This window comes from Boleophthalmus pectinirostris, unplaced genomic scaffold, assembly GCF_026225935.1.
Source record: "Boleophthalmus pectinirostris isolate CB_2022bp ecotype Guang Dong unplaced genomic scaffold, ASM2622593v1 HiC_scaffold_18, whole genome shotgun sequence".
NCBI lineage: Eukaryota > Metazoa > Chordata > Actinopteri > Gobiiformes > Gobiidae > Boleophthalmus > Boleophthalmus pectinirostris.
Window position 1 is genome coordinate 26,942,851 of NW_026571133.1, and position 21,091 is coordinate 26,963,941.

The 21,091-nt window shown below is 37.8% G+C and overlaps 1 protein-coding gene across 1 annotated transcript in view; it reads left to right on the forward strand.

The window, feature by feature from the left end:
* Positions 1 to 19,188, forward strand: part of LOC110160656 (potassium/sodium hyperpolarization-activated cyclic nucleotide-gated channel 1) — a 45,754-nt gene extending 26,566 nt beyond the window's left edge. Inside the window, exons 3-8 of the mRNA XM_020925331.1 lie at positions 476 to 637; positions 4,763 to 4,981; positions 11,706 to 11,852; positions 13,329 to 13,569; positions 14,542 to 14,706; positions 18,062 to 19,188. Coding sequence (XP_020780990.1) covers positions 476 to 637; positions 4,763 to 4,981; positions 11,706 to 11,852; positions 13,329 to 13,569; positions 14,542 to 14,706; positions 18,062 to 19,188 — 2,061 coding nt within the window. The remainder of the gene's footprint in view (positions 1 to 475; positions 638 to 4,762; positions 4,982 to 11,705; positions 11,853 to 13,328; positions 13,570 to 14,541; positions 14,707 to 18,061) is intronic.
* Positions 19,189 to 21,091: the final 1,903 nt, after the last annotated feature.

The following is a 21,091-nucleotide window of genomic DNA, read 5'->3' on the forward strand; positions in this document are numbered from 1 at the left end:
CGGCCCCGGATAAGCAGAAGAAAATGGATGGATTGATTAACCACTTATTAAATGCTTTTCCACTGTAGCCACTATAGCTGCAGATGATTGCCTTTTAACTATATCAAGATCTGATCAGTGATCACTGACTACATGACATCTTGATCTGTATGTCTTGCGTATTTATTTATTTATTTATTTGATGTTCGTTTGCTTTGGATTGCAGCCATGATAAATTATGAACCACTCGACATCTGCAAGTGCACACAGACATCCAGTGGGCCAAACAGACACACTATGCTGTCCACTTCAAAGCTGACTTTTCTGTGATTTTTATTTTTTTTTTTTAATCCAAGTCTTTTTGTACTATAAAATGCCAGAGTCTCTTCTGTGCTGTTATAGGCTGCTGATGATAGAAGCTACTGTACTAGAATGAAAGTAAGAGATACCTGGTCTAACCCAGCTTTCTTTGTTTCTCTCTCTCCACTTTCCACAGATTTTCCATATGACCTATGACCTGGCTAGTGCTGTGGTAAGAATATTTAATTTGATAGGAATGATGCTGCTTCTATGTCACTGGGATGGCTGTCTCCAGTACCTGGTGCCTCTCCTACAAGAGTTTCCGCCTGACTGCTGGGTGTCCCTAAATGGTATGGTTGTAAGTATTGCATCTTTTTATTTCACTTTTTTATGTGTTGATATTGTTTACACATGGTTTGAATTTTAGCATGTATAAGTATATTTACTGTGTTTAAATTGATTATTCATTAGCCATTAGTGCAGAATTTAAAACACACAGGCAAAACAAATAATAGACAACTAATGACTGTAGAGTCCCATTTGGCAGTAGTCCCTTTAAGTTCTCTCTTATTGTCCGAGTCTGGGCCAAATGGACCAGACTCTCAGGCATTACACACTGCAGTGTGTATAGGCCTCATGGAGTGTATTGTAATTTTTTCAACTCTGGAACATCGCCTTCTCTCAGTTTGTTTCTGACAAACATTCCCACATGCACAGCACGTACGCTTCAGGGCATCAGGCTTGAGGTGCTCTTGTCAGCTTTTCTCATCATCACAAAGCACTGTCCCAATCTTGTTATTACTTGCAGGCTATCCCAGCAACCATGTGCTATTCATGTAAACAGACATTACAGAGAACTGTGCTAAAGGGATAAGATTTCTCACATTACTGTCACAATGCATTCTTACTAATAGCAACTAAAAGCTGCTCCCCATTCAAAGTGAACGAGCTGAATTAGGAACTATATTATACAGTCTCAATGTGTGAGTGATTGGTTGGCCCACAGTCTATTCTTTAAGCTATAGTGAATGACTATGGAGTCTAGCCTGCCCTACAGAGGGCACATAATCTTGTCAATCACAGATAAACAGTTGGCTCAGAGTAGAACGGTAACAGTTGTTAAGCTCTTACAGGCAGAACTGAGAGCTAAAATAATGCATCTGCATGGGCGTGTACCAGTACTAACAAAGTTACATGTTTGTTTTGATCCAGAAAGTTATTGTTTAAAACCTTGACTCAATTTAATGTCAACTGAGCTTGCAGCCGAGGCAAAAAAACAATATGACTAGTGACCACTAAAATTAGTTTATGACCAAACCTCCATATACAGTATGTGCAGGGCAAGACCTTATGAAGGCCCTTTGTGGGCTCTCTTACACAAAGAGGAGGCTGTGTGTTAAATGCTTTTTGATAAATCTAAAGTGAAAAGCCCAGCCCAGTGTGATTCTCTCACCCTATCACAATGCATTAGTGTTCACCATCTCAAATCTTGATAAGGAACCTCGGCTTTTGTTTATCACAGGTAATAAATGCATAATGTGATTTTGTGGCCCTGTGTTTCCTGAGAGGCACATTCTGCTTTGCAGATGCATCAGTGATGACTTCGGAATTCAAATGGTGTTAGATATTTTCCTGTTGTTGCCATGGTAAAAGGGAGCTTGGGGCCAACAAAGGTTGTAGATATACTGCTGAGTGGCACAGTACATGGAGAAGGCCTGTTATCTGCTCAACTAATGGCCTGAGAGGCTTCTTACTCTTTGGAAGCAGCATTTACTTAATCAGGCTCTGAGATAGCAGGGCTGTCACGATGTTAGTGTTGGTGAGAGGCTGACGCACTGCTGCAGGCTGACAATAGAGACACTCACTAGCCCTCTGCAGTGAATGAGACATAAGACTAGCTCTCTACAGTGAATGGGACATGTGACTTTACATGTGTGTTGGTGTCTTAGACAGGCATGTGGAGTAGGTGCTTGAGCAGGTACACATACACAGGAGGCTGACCGTGCTCAACTCCCCTCAGTACTCACCTGTGCTGTCTGCTTTTACCCAGGCACCTCCCACCACTTTCCCATGCACACGTCTCATACATTGATTAAATGACTGTTATACAACCACTGTTTGAATCTTTCTCTTCACTCACTCACTTTTACCCAATATGAGCTGCATATTCACTGAACAACATATATCATAGATAGACCAAATTTTACTGCACAATTTGCATCTTAACATTGTAGGTGTTATCTTCAGAAAAAGCTAACTAAATAGAAATTATTTTGTCATCATCAATATATTAGTATAAAATAAAATAACTATTTTATTATGTATTATTATGTTTTGTTATTAGACGCAATGAAAACATTTAACAAGCATTCAGTGAAAGATGCCACAGCATTAGTGTGTTATTTTTGTGTGCACAGGCAATCTTAAAAAGGCCATATGAGATAACAATGACTGTTATACATGCCCACACAGTTATCAGGAGATGTATTGCACTGTAGGCTGCAGTATATGTTGTAAATACACCATTGGGGTAAGATGTTAGTTTGAGTATCCACATTCATTACACATTTCTGTCACAATTCTTGCCCCTTAGCTTGTTAACTTGATGAAAAGGGTCAACAAGCTCCACTAAAAATACTCAGACAAATTAAACTTATCTTAGTTTTGGTCAATATGGCCATAGGTCCATTGGACCCATGATACATGATGTCCCTTCTGTCCCAAGAACAGCTTGTAGTATGATTATGTAACTCAAAACAAATATTGTGAATCACATTTTTTTTCCCCACGGAACAGCTTGTTGGGTTTTAGCATTACATGATTGAGTAATTAACAATATTAATGTGGTTGCAGTTTGTGTATGATGATTTGAGTTTTGCACATATACTTCTGCACATTTATGAAGAAGTTTTGGAATTTGACTTTTATTTTGTATTGATGAAGGCTGTGTTAAAGGGAAGTACATCTACAACTCAAGTGAAGTCGCTTTAGTTGTAGGTGTAATTTCTTTTATGTAATCACAGTGAGCCAGAAGTGGCCATCTTCGCTAGTGGGCTAACAATCATTTAGAGTTTACAGCTATGACATTTGAAATTTGTTCTACAACAAAGGAGAGTCAAGATAAATGCAGGTTGTGGTGTGACAGGTTGTGCTCCAGACAATACCAAAATAATTTAATAGCCAATTCAATCACCTAACCTCCTGAGATTGTGAGAAAAACATATATTTTAATACCATTTATGCTGCATTTATGGTGTATAAGTATAAAGATTCAGCATTTAAATAAACTTTTAGGAAAGTGATGACTGATTGCTCAAAATTCATGAATTTAACTTTGACAAGAACATGCAGCAAAAGAAGCACACAGTACAGTGTGACAGTTCTGTGCAGCCTTTGTACTTATTTGCTGCAGAGGTGAAAAGATTTGACAGGTTAGAGACTCCACTAAAAGGGCAACAGTATGAACCCTCTCCAGCTCAGGCCTCAGTGGGATTACTCAGCGCTCACTTGGGACACAGTGGTCCCTGGACAGACACAGTTGACATGTGGTGTGTTAATGAAGCCAGATAGTCACACTAGTATCCAACAGCATTACAACAATAGGTCCAAATGTGTTGCACTGCAGTCTTGGGCCTTCCAGAGGAGACTGTCTTTAATGTATAAATGTTTGGAAAGTGTTAAACAGCATTCAAATATTCAGTTCAATACAATTATTTCCTTTAAACTATTTTTATTTTGTCATCTAAGACATTGTCATCATAGTTTTTGTCAATTTCATATTTTTTCTTACTAAAACTACATTTTAAAAGTAATAAATAAATAAATAAATAAATAAACTAAAATGATGACTAAAAACAGATATTTCTATCAAATCACTTTTCATGTTTTGGGTTTCTTTTTTTGGAATTGTAATAATTAAAATCTGAAAGACTGAAATGACTGGAGACCAGATCCATGTTCTACCTTTTCACTCCCAGAACTCCAAACCAAACCATATGGAAACTCATTGTCCAAGGAACATGACTCTACATAACCCCTGAAGCAATGCAATTATTAAAATGACAATTCCGTTAACTACAAGCTAAAGATAATTTTAGTTCCTTTTTAAATCAAGCACAAAGAAGGGTTAGCTCATGTGCAGTTTATGTTCCTCTAAAGAGAATGACTATGCCGCAGACATCTGTAAATAATGCAGGTTTTAGCTTTTTGGTCGCTGACTAAAGTCTCCCACTGGCAAATGGTAAAATGGAAGAGAACAGCACATGGAGAGGGCATGACTCTAAGCACAGGGCATTAGGCAGTGAGTGCACTAGCAGGACGAGTGCTGGAGGTTCAGTGATCCATCAAAGGAAAGCCTGTCTCCATCCGCCGCACTGGAGAGCTTTTTCTTCTGCTTTGCTTGGCAGTAACCCCTTCTATTCTCCACTCTCCTCCCCCTTTTTCTTGTGTGTGTGTTTATTTGTTTTTTGTTTGTTTTTTTCAGAACGTTTCCTGGGGTAAGCAGTACTCCTACGCCCTCTTCAAAGCCATGAGCCACATGTTGTGTATTGGGTACGGTGCCCGCGCCCCTGTCAGCATGTCCGACCTGTGGATCACCATGCTCAGTATGATTGTAGGCGCCACGTGCTACGCCATGTTTGTAGGCCATGCCACAGCCCTAATCCAATCACTGGACTCCTCACGCAGACAATACCAAGAGAAGGTGAGAAAACTATAAATATGATGCATTGTGCAGTGATTGGAGAATATAGTAATCATCTTATTCTACCTGATACTGTTAATCTCTCACAGGGTTCTGGCATATTTGTTTACTTTGGTTTGTAAAATGTATACTTGTGACAGGGATGATACACACACTATTAATACTATTGATTGAGCCTTCACTTTATAGTCCCACCTGTACTGTTTGCATCCTCCTTTCTTGGGCCACATTATATTACCGTTAAATACCAAAGGGAACAGCTCCTCACGTCATGTTCTCAAATAGGAAAATGACCAATTAGCAGTTGCTATAATCTTAAAAGTAAAAACTGTTCCCAACAATAATGATAATAATAATGACTGCTCATTCTGACAACAGAGAATCCTGCTTATTTAGCTGGACTTATATAAATTAGGTCTTTTCTTGTTGGCCCTTTGAACTATTGGGCTCTCCTATTTCACAATATCCAGCTGATGAGAGGAAAAGAGGATTTTCTCCCCCCACCACAAGCCCAATCACACATGGCCACCGGGTTGCGGAGGTCCATGACATGTGTCCAGGCAGCCACCGATCACATTTTGCTCTTCCTTTTCAGTTAATGCCCTATTACATCATTTTTTCTACATGGAGGGTGATTATCCCGTTTTTCAGACAGGCCACCATCTGTGTTTCTGCTGAGTGGGCAGGGCTACTCCCATAACAGAATGACTGATGCACTTGTTTGCACGCAAGCAGCCATCTTTAAGTATCAAACTTTTTTATTTGTGCCATTTAAGAAGATTTGAATGTGCGTGTATAGTGTGACGCAGGAGATTACGGTTAGGTACAGTACATTTTGATCCACTTCAGATTGTGGGAAGAAGGTCTAAAATAAAGAGATTATAAAGTATGTACACTACAAACAAATGGTTACAAACAAATGTAAAGCAAAAAATTTGCAGATTTCTTTTTAAATAGAGTTGGGCTTTTTTCCTTGAATGATCTAGTCTTTTTATTTTATTTTATTTTGTCTTATTAAAAACACATTAAAATTACTATGAATACTATTTCCTGAACAGATTTCTTTCTCTTAGACTCAAACTTAGACTGGCTTAGAGTTAGACAACCTTTATTGATCCACAAATTATTTCGATATATAGTAGCTCACACATCACAATATATAATCATAATCATCATCATCATAATCATAACAAAGTCTCTTTAAAGTCTGAACTCTGCTCCAAATCACGTACCTCTCTATTAAAAAGACCCAAGCTTATCATTGACAATTAAAAATGACTAAATCTCAATCTCAGTTAAAATGTAATTAATTGCATTGCCCTACTTTTGAATAGATTCACTATACAATAATTAATAAAAACTGACTATGGTAATAGGTAGCAACAGTCGTAGTAGTAGTAGTGTTTTCCACATATAGTAACACATTCATTATGTTCAGGCATCTTCACTAATTATCATGACATCAGGTGAGTCACCTTCACCATTATAGGACACACATAAATACCAGTTTATTCATTTACTCCATGCGCCTGACCACACCATTACTCTGATGACCTTGCCAGTCTGTCTCATTGTCAAAGCAATTTAGACGCACCACCTCCTCTTGTTCAGTGCAGGAGGTGCAGAGCCTACTTATAAAGCAGCTAAAACACTTTTTATTGCTTGTAATATTATATTCCAGCTAGTGGTGGAAGAAGTACTCAATTTTGTTACAGAAGTAGAAGTACACAAATAAAAAGGATTTAAAAATGTACTTAAAGAGTAAAACATATTTTGCACAGAATTTGAGATCTAATAAAGCTCCAAATGTCATGATTTAGATTTTTTAAATGTGCTGAATTTTGTTCAACAGAAACAATTGTTATTATTATTATTATTATTATTATTATTATTATTATTATTATTATTATTATTATTATTATTATTATTATTGTTATTATTATTATTATTATCAGTAGTAGTAGTAGTAGTATTAGTAGTAGTAGTAGTATTAGTAGTAGTAGTAGTAATTTGCTCAACATGTTAAAAATAAACCCCTCGACTTTTGCAGGTGTCAAACAATCATAAAAAGACTTTTACTTTTTAGTCCTGTTAAAAAATGTTGTCGTGTAGAAACACATACACACACCTGCTCTCAAATGTAGTGAAGTAAAAATAAGAAGTATCCACTTTAAAATGTACTTATACAGATACCTGAAATGTATAATTTAGTACAGTACTTAACTACTTTTACTTTGTTAAGTCCCACCACTGATTCCAGATTACAGTTACACTTAACTTAACTACACCTTAAGGCTAAGTCAAGGTATTAATGAAGTTTTTTCTTACCCTGAATTGGCATTTGCATGGATTAAAGTGTTACTTGTACTTACTAAACCTGAATTATTCTTATATAAACTACGTTCATTATAAATTGAGCATTTTTCTATGATTTATTACAGTGAATTGATCTAGTAATTCTAGTGTTACCAAATATACATTATATCACTAAGTTGCTGAATGCCTTTTTAACAGTTTACCTTGGGTGTGACAGTTATAACTTTCTTGTTACTTATTTAGATCAACAACCATCAAGTTTGGTAAATGTCGGGAGAATCAGTAGCTTAGTATTTGATGAACAGCAGGACATGTTTGTTACTTGGTGCAGTGTTCTTGTAATTGCAAAAATCATTTTATGATTGAATACGCACAAGCAGACACCTAAATGTCACAAGACAGCCCTGTGAAAATTAATGACAGGAAGTAGCCCACAGCAAACATGAGCGGCAGTCTTTGTTAGCAACATGCTCAGGATGTCATGTACATCTGTTTCACAGCAAATCTGCTTCATCTACATCCCTCTACACATTCACCATTCCTGTATGCTCCCCACTGACAGCTCAGGGGGATGCTATGCTATGGCTGTAGTTGACTAGGATTTTCAAAAGTACGGAAAATAAGACACTACTAAAACTAGTATCCAAAGTAGATACTCATTTGAGCAAATATCCATATTAAAAAAGTCACATTTACAGGACAGAAGTTAACCTTTTTTGAATGACTTTGAGCTGTATCAGAACAAGTATAAGACAGAATAGAGTAGTATACACCCATGGACCACCTGGATGACTGAGGGATTACAAAGGTCACATGGTAATAAAAAAGAAAGCACTACGATTTATTGGGCATTATATTATCATTAATAAAGGCCATTGTATGATCATCATGGTATCAAAAGGGTAATGAGTATCAAGTCTATTCTTTAATATTGAGATTGTGTTTTATTTTAGTACCGTGACAACACTATAGTTGAATTACGAAATTATTCATTGACTACAAAATTATAAATCTTCCAGTTTACTCCCCAAATCATATAATCCTAGCAGAAATCTTGACTGATTAAAATTTCACAGATTAATCAACTAAGCAACTAAAAACCTGCAGTTCTTATTTACTTTTGTTAACAGAGCCCCACAGAGGAGCCAGATTGGGGAATGCATGGTTACCGCATGGGAACAGAACAGGCTGATGGCTAGAATGTATTCAGCCTTTAGTCTGTACATCTTTATCAGGCACAGCTGGTAGTGGTAAGGGGGGCCAAGGGGGTGGGACATCTGGCTGCAGGGGGTTCAAGTTATCTAAGGGCAGAAGATGAGAAGAACACCGTGTAACAGGGGAGCCGCCTATTCATTCTATATGACTGCTTTATTGTAATTACGAGAGTCAAGGTCTGCAACAGTGTAATTTATAATCACCTGCAGTAGTGCGTCATTCAGTCCACATAACTTCATTAATTCCTATGTTTAGTAGAGAACATTTCTGCTGACTCCCAATATGTTACAGCAGTGGTGGAGCATAACAAAGTAAAAGTAGTAAAGTACTGTACATATAAAATTTTTAGGTACCTGTACTTTACATAAGTACATTTTAAAGTGGATACTTTTTATTTTTACTTCATTACATTTGAGAGGAGGTAGCTGTACATTGTTCTCCACATTTTTGAACAGGACTGAAAAGTAAAAATATTTTTTATTACTGGTTGATACCTGCTGGAAAGGCTGATGGATTTGTACTTAGCACATTCATAGTTTGCAAACAAAAATATACAAATAAAAACGCTGATTGATAAAATGCCAATTGAATAGTTTTTGTTGAACAAAATCCAATACAAATCTTTACCAAAATCATAAACATCTGAATATCTCAATGTAACATTTCATTAGATCTCAAATTTGGTGCGAAATACATTTACTTTTTAATCTTTAAATACTTTTACTTAAGTAGATTTTTTTCATATGATACTTTTACATGAGTATTATTATTAATATAGTATTTCCTAGAATTATCTTCCTTTATTGATCACCTGTCCTTTGAGCATGTGTACTCCTCTCAACATGACATAAATATGCTGTTGTGGAGTCATTTAGTGATGCCTGGCAAGCTGATTGTAAATCCCTCTAAAGGTTTGGTCTAGGTTAACGTCTGGTGACAGAGAAGGTCACTGTTCATGACTCATTTTTATACCAGACCCTCATTAGTAATGGCACGGTTGGAAGTTATTCTATTCAACTTTTCTTCTTCTTCTTTTTTTTTTTTTTTAAGAATAAAAATAATTTCAGAGTGATGAAAAGTGTCTTTTGTTATAACATAACAACTGAACAAAATAGTCTTTTAAATGGTCAAAAATCCTCAAAAAGGTCTCCATAACCTCTGAGTAGGATAGCTTCAGCAACCATCTCTTTAAAGATCCTATATTATGCAAAATTGACTTCTGTGAGCTTTGAGTTTTGTATTGTATTTGTAATCCTTTATTATATGTCTGTCAACATCACCAAATCTCAAAATGTTCAAGTAGTGATAGTTTTCAAGTTACCTACCTTTTACCTTTTGTTCAGTAGAGAATGGCAATTCCATGGCTGAAATCATACAAATGATTCTAGTGAAGAATCAGAGTTTAAAAACATAGTGGAGCACTTTCTGTATTACCACATGACATCACAAAATGGGAATATGTTTTTGGTTTGAGAGAAGAACTCAGCCTTAATATCTTGAATTTGGTGTTAAACATGTGTGAATGAAAGAAAACACAACTCCAGGTATGTTTGTGATGAGGAAACAGAATTATAACATAGATCAGAAAACAGTGTAAAATATTATAAATTAGAAATTGTCTCTTCTGGATCATGCTAACCTTGACCTCTGTGCATGTCTTGGATCCTCAGCTCGAGACACTGCCCAGCTGCTCAAAATAAATCAATTTCCCGCAAACAAAACCTCTCGTCTTATCACCTTTCTGCAGCCAGCCGGGGAATCAATGATAGAGCCATTGTGAGTCCCGAGTCTCCTCTCTCTCTGACAATTTCCATTTAGTGAGCCGAAGAGCCGTCCTCCAGACCCAGCTCAGCTGCAGTGGGCCCTTAGATACTGCTGATTACTAAAGGCAATGCCCAAGTCAGTTCCTTCCAGGTGTACATCCAGGTGTCAGCTATGTCTGGGGCAAACCAGGGAAAGAGAGAGAGCGGCCATTGATCAAACTAGATGAGCTCAACATCTTTTGCAACTATGAATCATTGCTTGTTTTCTGATAAATGTGCTCTACCGCTTCATAGAACTTATAAAAATCTACTCCAAATGCAGTGATGCTGGATCCTTAAATGGCTGTAGTTAATCAATGTAGGGCACCATTTTGTGAACATTTCCTCATCAAAATAAACTCTCGTGTTCAACAATAAGGTAATACGAGGTGGAAAGCATTAAAGGTACTTTTGTGTAACTTTTCTGCTGAAGGGTCCATCACCTGCAGGTATTTTTCAGAAGTAAAGCTTCATATAACTGAATAAATATAAGATAGATCTGTTTAATGTAATATCATGGATTTGATGCAGAGAAATGACAAGAAGAAGATGACAGACCCCCCAACTAAAGAAATAGGGTCATTGATAAACCTTTTTATCATCATGGAGACCAAACTAGGCCAGGTTACTGGTCAGATCTGTGAAGAGGCAACCCCCGTTCACTCTCAGAATATTAGTTTTTGTAGGCATTTTTGAGTAATAAAACCACATATAATTGAATAAATGTAAAGTAGATCTGTTTAATCATCTGTTTGTTGTGGAACATTTGAAGCAGAGAAATTACATATCATAGCCATGAAAACGTGTGTGAATAAATTAGGAAAAAGATGCTGAGGTTCAGCTTCAAGTTAGGCAAGCCCCAAGGTACTGTAGAATATTGTATCACTGTACATTACCTTACACGATGTTAACAGTGCAGATTAATGTTTATGTAACTGTCAGGCCATCATTTGAGTCATTTTAGATAACAAAAATCAACAGCAGATTTCATATTTAATACTGCCAAGTTTGTGAATCACTGTAAACAACCCCTAAAAATCCTTCTCCCTCCAGTGTCTCACTCAGTTTCGCTTGTGGTCATTGCTGTTGTATGTTGTGATTCATATCAGATCATGACTTGTTTTACCTATTGGACATAGCGCACTGGGTGCATGAGATAATCTGCGCTGTTACCTTGGTCTGACATAGCCCAGGGCCTGTACTTGTTCCTACTTTCCTTCACCACCTGCCTTCTGCATACCAACATACACAACCGGGCCAGGCCACAGTGCAGCATGCTCACTTTGTCCTCAGCAGTGGCACAAACAGGCCATGAATGCACCACACACTTTCCTATTTGCTACTTTGCTTTTCTAATTTGATGCTAAATGTTTTCTCTATTTTCTCTGCAGTACAAACAAGTGGAGCAATACATGTCCTTTCACAAGCTTCCAGCAGACATGCGCCAGAAAATCCACGACTATTACGAGCACCGCTACCAAGGGAAGATTTTTGATGAGGAGAACATCTTGAGTGAGCTCAATGACCCGCTCAAAGAAGTAAGGCTTTCAACCACTCCTTCTAATTGAAACTCATTTTATTGTTATGGAAAAAGGGATAATATGTGGTGCTTTTGTGGGGTGTAAATTACTGATAGTGTTTTAGAAATGACAAATTCCTGAATTGTCAACAGGGGCACTTTAGATCCAGATTACTCTTGCAATCATATTTTTAGGGATTGGACTATTGGTGCATGTAGGCCTCGCACTATTTATCTTTTGTTCATTAATTCATTTAATTAATTAATTCTTTTTTTTACCATGTCTATATATTAGACTACTTTGCTACTTTTGACAAAATGGTTGAAACCATCATGTAACACAAGTCAAAGTGAAACAGCTGCTATATTACCGCATGAGGTCAAGGACAAAAGTGGCTAAATGTACGCATGGCTAAACCCAACATCTGGCTGAGTTGTTCTGTCCAATCTGTTCTTAATTCATACATAATGCAAAGACTCTACAAACATATTTGCTAAGCCATCTGAATGAAAGACAAAATAAAGTTCTCTGTGTATGGAGGTGCTACAAAACCACTGATTACCATTTTGACTCAGCTGACCTCTCAGTTTAAGCAGATTAACATTCATTACATTAATAACTACATATAGGAAAATGGGAGGAGTGCTTGCAGAGGCAGACACGTGCAGTAATCATGACCATTCCTCACGCAGCCCCATTAAGTCAGCCTGCAGTGTTGAAACGCTGAGGTGTGGGATGCTGCTGCCGCTGCTGGAGACGTTCACAGGTTGCAGGGTATTTTAGGATGTCTTACAACACACACACATTACACACACACATACTGAACCCGCCCGCTTTAGTTCAGACTTCATAGCATGCAAAGCTACAATCTGCATTGTGCTGTGTGAACAAGAACATGCCCAGAGAAAAGTGTGTGAGAGAAAATCAAACATCTGGTTTCCTTTTTAATCTGTTCAATATAAATAATATTACATTCAAGCAAGGAAAAATAACATTGGTTTCATATTAGAAAATTTTACAAAGATTAGGCTGCAGAGTCACTGGGAATTTAGTCAAGAATGGCTACCACTGAAAACTGTATAAATCAAATTTATATACTGTATACTAGTAGATCTCTGCTGAGGGGTGAGTCAAAAGGTGAATGCATTTCTTGAAAGGATATAGTAATCATCTTGGTTTTTATCCTTTACCTTTTAAACATGATTTTTACAAGAGAAATAGAAATTATACATTTGCCTGCAATGGCTTCATTGCTGAGTGTAAGCTAAACTTGTATGTAGCTACATTTTGTGGGGCTCTGTCTGTGTTGTTGTTGTTGTTGTTGCTGTTGTTGTGTTTTTGGACTTTCCCAGTGGCAGGTCAGTATAATTCATTCTTATGCAGGGGCAGGGTGTGACTGAAGAGATGCCCCATAGTGACTACATGGGGCTAACTCATGAACCAAAATTTGTCTAATGTAATTATATTTTTTAATTTGTTTGTTTCTTCCACCAGGAAATTGTCAACTTCAACTGCCGTAAGCTGGTAGCCACCATGCCATTGTTTGCTAACGCTGACCCCAACTTTGTGACAGCAATGCTGAGCAAATTAAAGTTTGAAGTTTTTCAGCCCAATGACTACATTATAAGGGAAGGCACAGTGGGTAAGAAGATGTATTTTATTCAACATGGAGTGGCAAGTGTCATCACCAAGTTTAACAAGGAGATGAAGCTCACAGACGGCTCTTATTTTGGAGGTAAGATAAGCACAATGCACCTTCCTGCACTATTTTAGTGTCTTTACACTCATTATTTGAAGCTAGCCTGTGGTTAAGTGCTTGCTGCTGTTTGAAGTTTGGTTGTTGTCAGTGTAGATTCTCATTATCGGTGTTGGACATTAGTCAGCTCCTGTGATTATATAAGCTATCATCTGGTAGTTGGGGTAGGCCAAGGCTTAGAACAGGCATCCCTGAGGAAGCTTAGAGGTCCCTCCCCCACCCAGGAAGACATGAAGGCATGCATCAGCTCCCCCCATACTGTACAGTGCGTTCCACTTACTCTCCTGGCACAAAGCCAAGACGGTAGAGGCTGTGTACTGTCTATGTAATATAGATGCTATTATTAAGAAAACATTACAATTATATATATATATGTGTGTGTATATATATATATATATATATATATATATATATATATATATATATATATATATATATATATATATATAGCTGGAAATTTATGGAGCAGCCATGACCTTGACCTCTATTTATATACTTTGATATGAACATTTTTATGTACAAAGGCAGCGGTTGTGGGCAGGAATTGTGAAGTCGCTATTTGGTCCTGAAGTCATCAGTGATTGTGAAAGGGAAACCGACTGGTGTCACACTGCATCAAGACAAGTGTAAAGAGAGCTGCCACTTCACAAACTCATTTCAAACAAATCTGCATGTTCACAATATTTAGTTAATAGGTAATAAGTAAGATTACAATCAGTTTGAAACCATCTATATACTCCATAGTCTAATGTAAAGCTGTAATCTCTTTTAAAAGTCTGATACCCTCTGATAAATAATCTTAGTGTATCAGAAGTGGCAGGACTCTCACTTAAGACCATAGTGCATCTGCATCAGAATGTGCATGTCATTTAAGGTTATTGCTTTTATTTCTCCGTGATTCTTAATCATAAAATTTAATCACATCTTTCCTTGTTAATCCTTGCCTTACAGAGATCTGTCTGCTGACCAAGGGCAGGCGCACAGCCAGTGTGCGTGCAGATACTTACTGCCGTCTCTTCTCCCTGTCTGTGGACCATTTCAATGAGGTGTTGGAGGAGTACCCAATGATGAGAAGGGCATTTGAGACTGTTGCCATTGACCGGCTGGACAGAATCGGTAAGATCTCCCCCCCATCTATCTCTTCACTGTCTGATTTGTCAGATATCCTGCCTGTTGTTCTGCTTTTCTTTTTGTCCTTATCAATATTTGTTTGCATTCATTCTTTACACAAGCATTGTGTCTGCCATTTTGTGCTGCATGACCTGTATGCAACTCATTATTTGTCCTGTAGCCTATCAGTTTGTTGAAACCAGCATTAATCCTTCTAAAGAACCAAAGTAGTGTTTTTGTGGTTGGATTAACTGGAAGGCAGTGCATGTTCCTGTCCGGGAGGGAGTCAGGTCGCCCCCTTGTTGGTTTGGTGTTGACCCCCCACTGGATGCCAGCGAGTGGTTAGAAGCTAATCTAACATGCATGTTTGTGGTCTTCTTCCACTCATCTGCAATCCTGGGTATGAGCAGCACCCCATTTCGGGCAACTTAGCAGGTCAAAGATGTCAGAGTGGTTTCAAGCACACCACTAACGTCTGTCATCTGCAATGGCCATCACACACAACAAAGTTTCAAAATAATAATAACAGTAAAAAGTTCTATTTGTTAAAAGGGGCACATGTATGGAGCACTAAAAGGGCAATAATTATTAACATCCCCCAATTTTTTATTTTTTTTATGAGATTATTCAACTCTTTATTTTTGGTTATATATTACCTCAGTCATTTTAGTAAATATGGCAGGAGTGCCATTCTTGAGAAAAAGCCCTCACAACCTAATATATTAATATATACATATATTAAAATAATTTAAATGTTAGTCAGATAACTGAACTTTACTTACTCAGTCCTGTCCAGTCCTCAAAGGCACTGGTCAGATGATCAGTCAAGTTATGATGATGTTACTGATTAGGAATTACCAGAATCAAGCTTTTGAGTAAGACAATCACATTATACATTATAGTTTGTTTGTAAAATGATGAATAGTTTGATATAGGTATGTAAGATACCTGTGATAATAGGCAAGATTTGCTTCAACAACACAGTGTAGCTTAATGAGTGATCATTATTCGTCACCATCTATATCTAGAAAGAATCTGTTTATTTGTTGTGGTTGTTTTGCCATGGTTTTATTTTCATAGTAGTTTGCCTTTGCTTTGCAACCATTGTGTCAAGTCACCAATATGCTGTTTTTAAGCAATAGCCAAGCCAGTATCTTATTGTAAAGGTTACACTGCTTCTATAAATGCACTATTTAATCATAAGTACACCCCTAATATAGATAATTGTATTGTATGTATAAGTATATGACATTATCATACATTTATTTGTTTTCTTTGTATCTTTTCATTAATGCCCTTGAACAGAAACATATGCCCTTTTTGAGACTAATTGTGCTGGGGTATTTGTCTCATACAAGGGAAGATACTTTGTCATGATCAGTGCTGGTTGTATCGTTCTATTTATGGAAATGCATTTGGTTACATGCTTGTCTTGCAATAAACTAAAAGAAAGAAACGTAACCATGCTTTGAAGCAAATGACATATTGCACATTTGACACTATCTTTTATCTATTTAAAAATTATTTGACCAGGAGTCCGTCTTGAGACGAGCACATCTCGTTTTCAAGAGTGTCCTGGCCGACGAGTAGGCATCAGGTAAACACTTTATTCCAATTCTAGTGTTCCAATGGGGCAAAGTGACCTACAGCTAAATGGATCTGGTCTCAAATTCATCCAGAGTCTTACGCACAATGTTATTGTAACTGTTTAACTGCTGCATCAGTAACACATAACTTCAACCACCCATACAAGACAATCAAGGAAACAAAGGCTTCATTTTGTTTTGTCTCACTGATGTCACAGAATAATCATACTGATTATTTACGCACACAACTAGATGATTTTAATCCTTTGTTCAAAGTGCATTCACAAAGTAAACCATTTTTTTTTAGATATTTTATGTATGTAATACCACAAACTGTTTTTGAAGTCATTTTTGTTTATGTATTTATTTGTGTTTTCACCAGTCAAGAACATTTGTTTCTGATTGTCTGTTTTTAAAAAATATATATTATTATTTTATTATCATATTGAAGCACAATTAATATAAAAACACTCTTTTTTAAAAGAAAAATAATAAGAGTTTTAGATCAATGAGATGTGATAAAAGGATAAATACTTTTGTTTTGTAAATTTTAGGCCAGAAGAACTCTCTCTCAGGAATACTGTTTACTACTACTACCTACTCTATTTACCAAAAAAAGGGAAAGCTTCATTGAGCGCACCAGTGGGGGAAAATCCATGTTTGAAATGTTACTAATTCTCTTTAAGGAAGTATGATGTTCTTGTGCCAGAAATGGCATAAGTGACAGCCACCATGAGCATTATTGCTATTGCGATTCTCCCATGTATGTAAATATTTATGATAAATAAAAAAGTCTCAACAAGTTTATTATGCATTTCCAATCTGCAGAATTTAACCCCATCACCTTCAAAAATGCAATGAAAGCATACCTGTAAGTGGACCGTAGTAATGGTTTGTATGTGATGACTGATCCCCTTAGTTCCTGTAGAAATGATTGTGAACTGAAGCACAAAAATATGCCCAAAATGTGAGTCACCATTTGGAAGTACTAAATCATTCTCTTAATAAAAGGTAAGGCTATAAGATATCCTGAAGTTTGACGGACAGGTGGACTCAATAATCAACTATAGCTGAACCTAGTGCACTCAGTCATCTACAGTGATGGTCTGTCAATACTCTGGTTCAACAGTATTGACATATCCTTAGCATAATGTTTACAATTAACAATCATTTCCACAAAAAAGAGTTTACCATAACACGAGGAGTACATTTTTGGCCTTATCCTAGGTAGTAAAACATTGGGATTTGTCCTTGTACTTCTGTAGTGAAATAATCATAAGGTAACAATAATACATATGTTCTTCCAGTAAATGGCATTTTAGGCTAGATGTGTTTGTTTTTGCAGTTTTATAAGTGTCTTTCTCCCTAGAGTATAGACCTTGCAGATTAATATTGTTGGTGTCTAGTGGTGTGGCGTTTGTCCACCTCATTTGTATTCCTGTATTCCACTGTCTACATCAGCACCTGCATAGAGTTTACTTTCACATATCATATGGATCTTTGTGTCCTTAGTGTTACTCACCTGGTAGTCGTCATGTCCATAGACATTTCCACTGAATGTCCTTTACAATTTCAATAGTTTTACTGAATATAAGATCCAGCTTGTAATGTCTAAAAACATCATTACCACAGTCATTTGGAACTTTCATGCCTTCAGTGGATTTTTAGCAGAATTCACCAGACAAACATACAAGCTGAATCTTTGTAATACTGTCAGTATTTAGTCTGGTGCTGCCACAGATGTTTATGCTGACCCTGTCTGACTGCGTCTCCAGGGAAGAAGAACTCCTTGCTGCTGCAGAAGTTCCAGAAGGACCTGAACGCCGGCGTGTTCAACACCCAGGAGAACGAGATCTTGAAGCAGATCATTCGTCAGGACAGGGAGATGGTGATGATGGTGGACCGCAAGCAGTCAGTTACCGGGATGAACTCAACCCCAATGTCAGGAAACTCCATCATTAACTCACCAGCTCAACCGCCATACTCCACTGCCTTTGGCACCAGTCAGCTCCAGCAGTCCTCAGTACCTCTGACCTATAGTGCTTCAGCTATTGCCAATGCCTCCGCTGGCCGCATCCTGCCTGTGGCTGCAGCTGCCGCGGCTGCTGCTGCGCAGGGCATTTTCCCTGCTCCCAGTATGTCCCAGGGCAACCTGAACTCCTCCTCCATCAACCCCCAGACCCCACTGCAGACTCCCCTGCAGCAGCCGGGCTCCATCATATCTCCCTGCTCCTTCACCGCTGCCATGTGCAGTCCTCCTGTACAGACACCCCTAGCCAGTCGGAGCTTCCAGTACAGTTCTCCCACTGCCTCCCAGCTGTCCCTCATCCAGCAGCCCAGTCAGCCTGCGCCTTCACTCCCCCCACAGCCTCCGCTCCCTCAGCAGCCCATTGTTTCCACTACAGTGGGTGCCTCTGCAGCCCCACAGCCTCCTCCTCAGCAGCAGCAGGCCCCTTCTCCCCAGAGGGGCGACGTCCACAAGAGCACACAGGCTCTTCAGTCGGGCAGCTTGAGTCGGGACCTCCGACACTTATCAGCCTCCCAACCTTCACTGCCACACGACACATCCTTGGGGCCCAGGGCACACCCTGCGACAGGAGACTCTCTGGCCTCCATAGTGCCACCCACAGCGGCTGCAGCCATCCAGGGAATGAGTCTGCAGGGTATCCGCAGCACCATGCCCCAGCGGGTCAGCCTGTTCCGACAGATGTCATCCGGAGCCTTGCCCCCGGTGCGCTCGTCACCTGCAGCCACAGCAGCTGCAGCAGCAGCAGCAGCGGCTGTCCCCACCCCACCCTCTTCCACCGCCCCACACAGGGAGTCTCCTGGCTCTAGAAGAGATTCTGTTCTTAGCAGTACAGAGATTGAGCAGGACAAAATGCGCTTTGCATCAAATTTATGATCTTTTTTTTTTTTTTTTGAACTATATTTAATTCATTTTTAATGATGGAGATCAAACAAAAGAGATAAATACACTGAACTTAACATTTTTGTTTCTCTCCAACGCTCTTCTACAATAACCTCATAGAAAACCTGTACATACATTTCTTGTATTATATTTTAGACAGATTGTCTCCCTAAACTTAAGAATGTATATTATACAGATACATTTCTTTTCTTTATCGCCATATACATGAAGTATGAATGTGTGAGTCTGAGAGTGTGTGTGTGTGTGTGTGCGTAAGCAAAATAAATCTACAATAAACTGTATGGCAACAGCAATTGAAGCTGTATTATAAACATGAGTCTTCCTTTCAAACTAATATACACAATGTATGTTTTGTTTTGTTTTGTTTTTTGTTTAGTTTTTTTCATTTGTTTTCATTATGGCTTTTATGGTTGTTGTCTTTTATTAGATGCATTGTGGATTTGGAGGAAATGTTTGTTTGTTTGTTTTTTGTTTTTTTACCATTTAGGATGAAGAATAGTTTCTTCTCCTACTAAGCAGCTTTAGACACCACTGTGGAAGATCAAATGCAAGAAAATTATTGGACAAATGATTTAATGACAAAGCACATGCTGCTTGAAGAACTATTGGTGAATGAAATCTCCAGTCAGAAGTCCACGTGAATACTGTACGTGTGTAAGTGTTTTGTTTCTCATCAATGGAAATATAGTCTGCAGAGCCTCTATACTCCACAACGGCTCACATTCAAACCATGACAGTGTTATGGGCCCAAAGGGAATAGATAATAAAAATGCTGCTTTCTTTGTTTATTTTTGAAGAGAATCAAGTGTGAAGACATATGAGGATGGATACTATTGTTTTGTATTTCTGATTTCCAATGGCTGAGATGTTGCTTAAAAAATCTGTATATTTATAATATTTATAAAGTAAAGATTACCACCATTATGCAATAGACTGTGACATAAAGATACCTATATGTGTGTAAATAGTTTTGTAGATCTACTGTAGTATTTACAGATACTGTGTGGTGCATTCTCTATCATAACAATGTCTTACTTCCTACTTCTGGTTATCATTGCTTCATATGTGACAGTTAAGTGACAAAACACTCAAAACGTGATCAACAAACCTTCATGCAATTGCTAGCACTATGTGTTTAATACAGTTTCCTTTTCTGTTCAATTAAGAGTTGATATTTGAAATATTTATTAAAACATGTTTAGCATTAAAATCTGACATATCAAAGTCCAGCCACTTTGTAAATTTTCCAAACTGATATTTTGTTGCTTAGTACTACTACTACTACCACTTTTTTATGTAACATCAAGGCGTTTGGGTATTTAGACATGTCGTATTTTGCATATATTATCTAATCTGTGGTCTTTGTTCAGTGCTTACTGTATTAAGGTTTGTTGCATCAAATTCCACAATGTGCACTTAGCCACTTAAAACAAGTCTGAAAAAATTAATCCGAATAAAAAAGAGTGATATGATACATTGCCCAACGTTTAGTGAATCGACAACAATTAAACTGAAACTGAAAATCTGCTTTTGACTTTTGAGTTTAGTAAACCTCTTTTTAAGTGGCTAAATCACAATACAAAAAGAATATGTGTTCAGATTTTGTCAATGGTGTACCGGTACAGTCAACCCACCAATATCATGAGAGCATGCACTGTCACAGATACTACTTAAAAGATACTATCTCCAAAATGTTGACAAAATGTAATGTTAGATTCTGTTGTTCATTGTCTGTCTGCCTATAGGTGTTATCTGTGTGTGAAACAGGAGCATTGACTTTTCACAAGGACGTTCTTAAGTATTTGTGCCTAAACTATAGCCATGTTCCATTCTTTGTTATGAGTGCGATCTGCAGTGCGAATGGGAGGGCACTTCT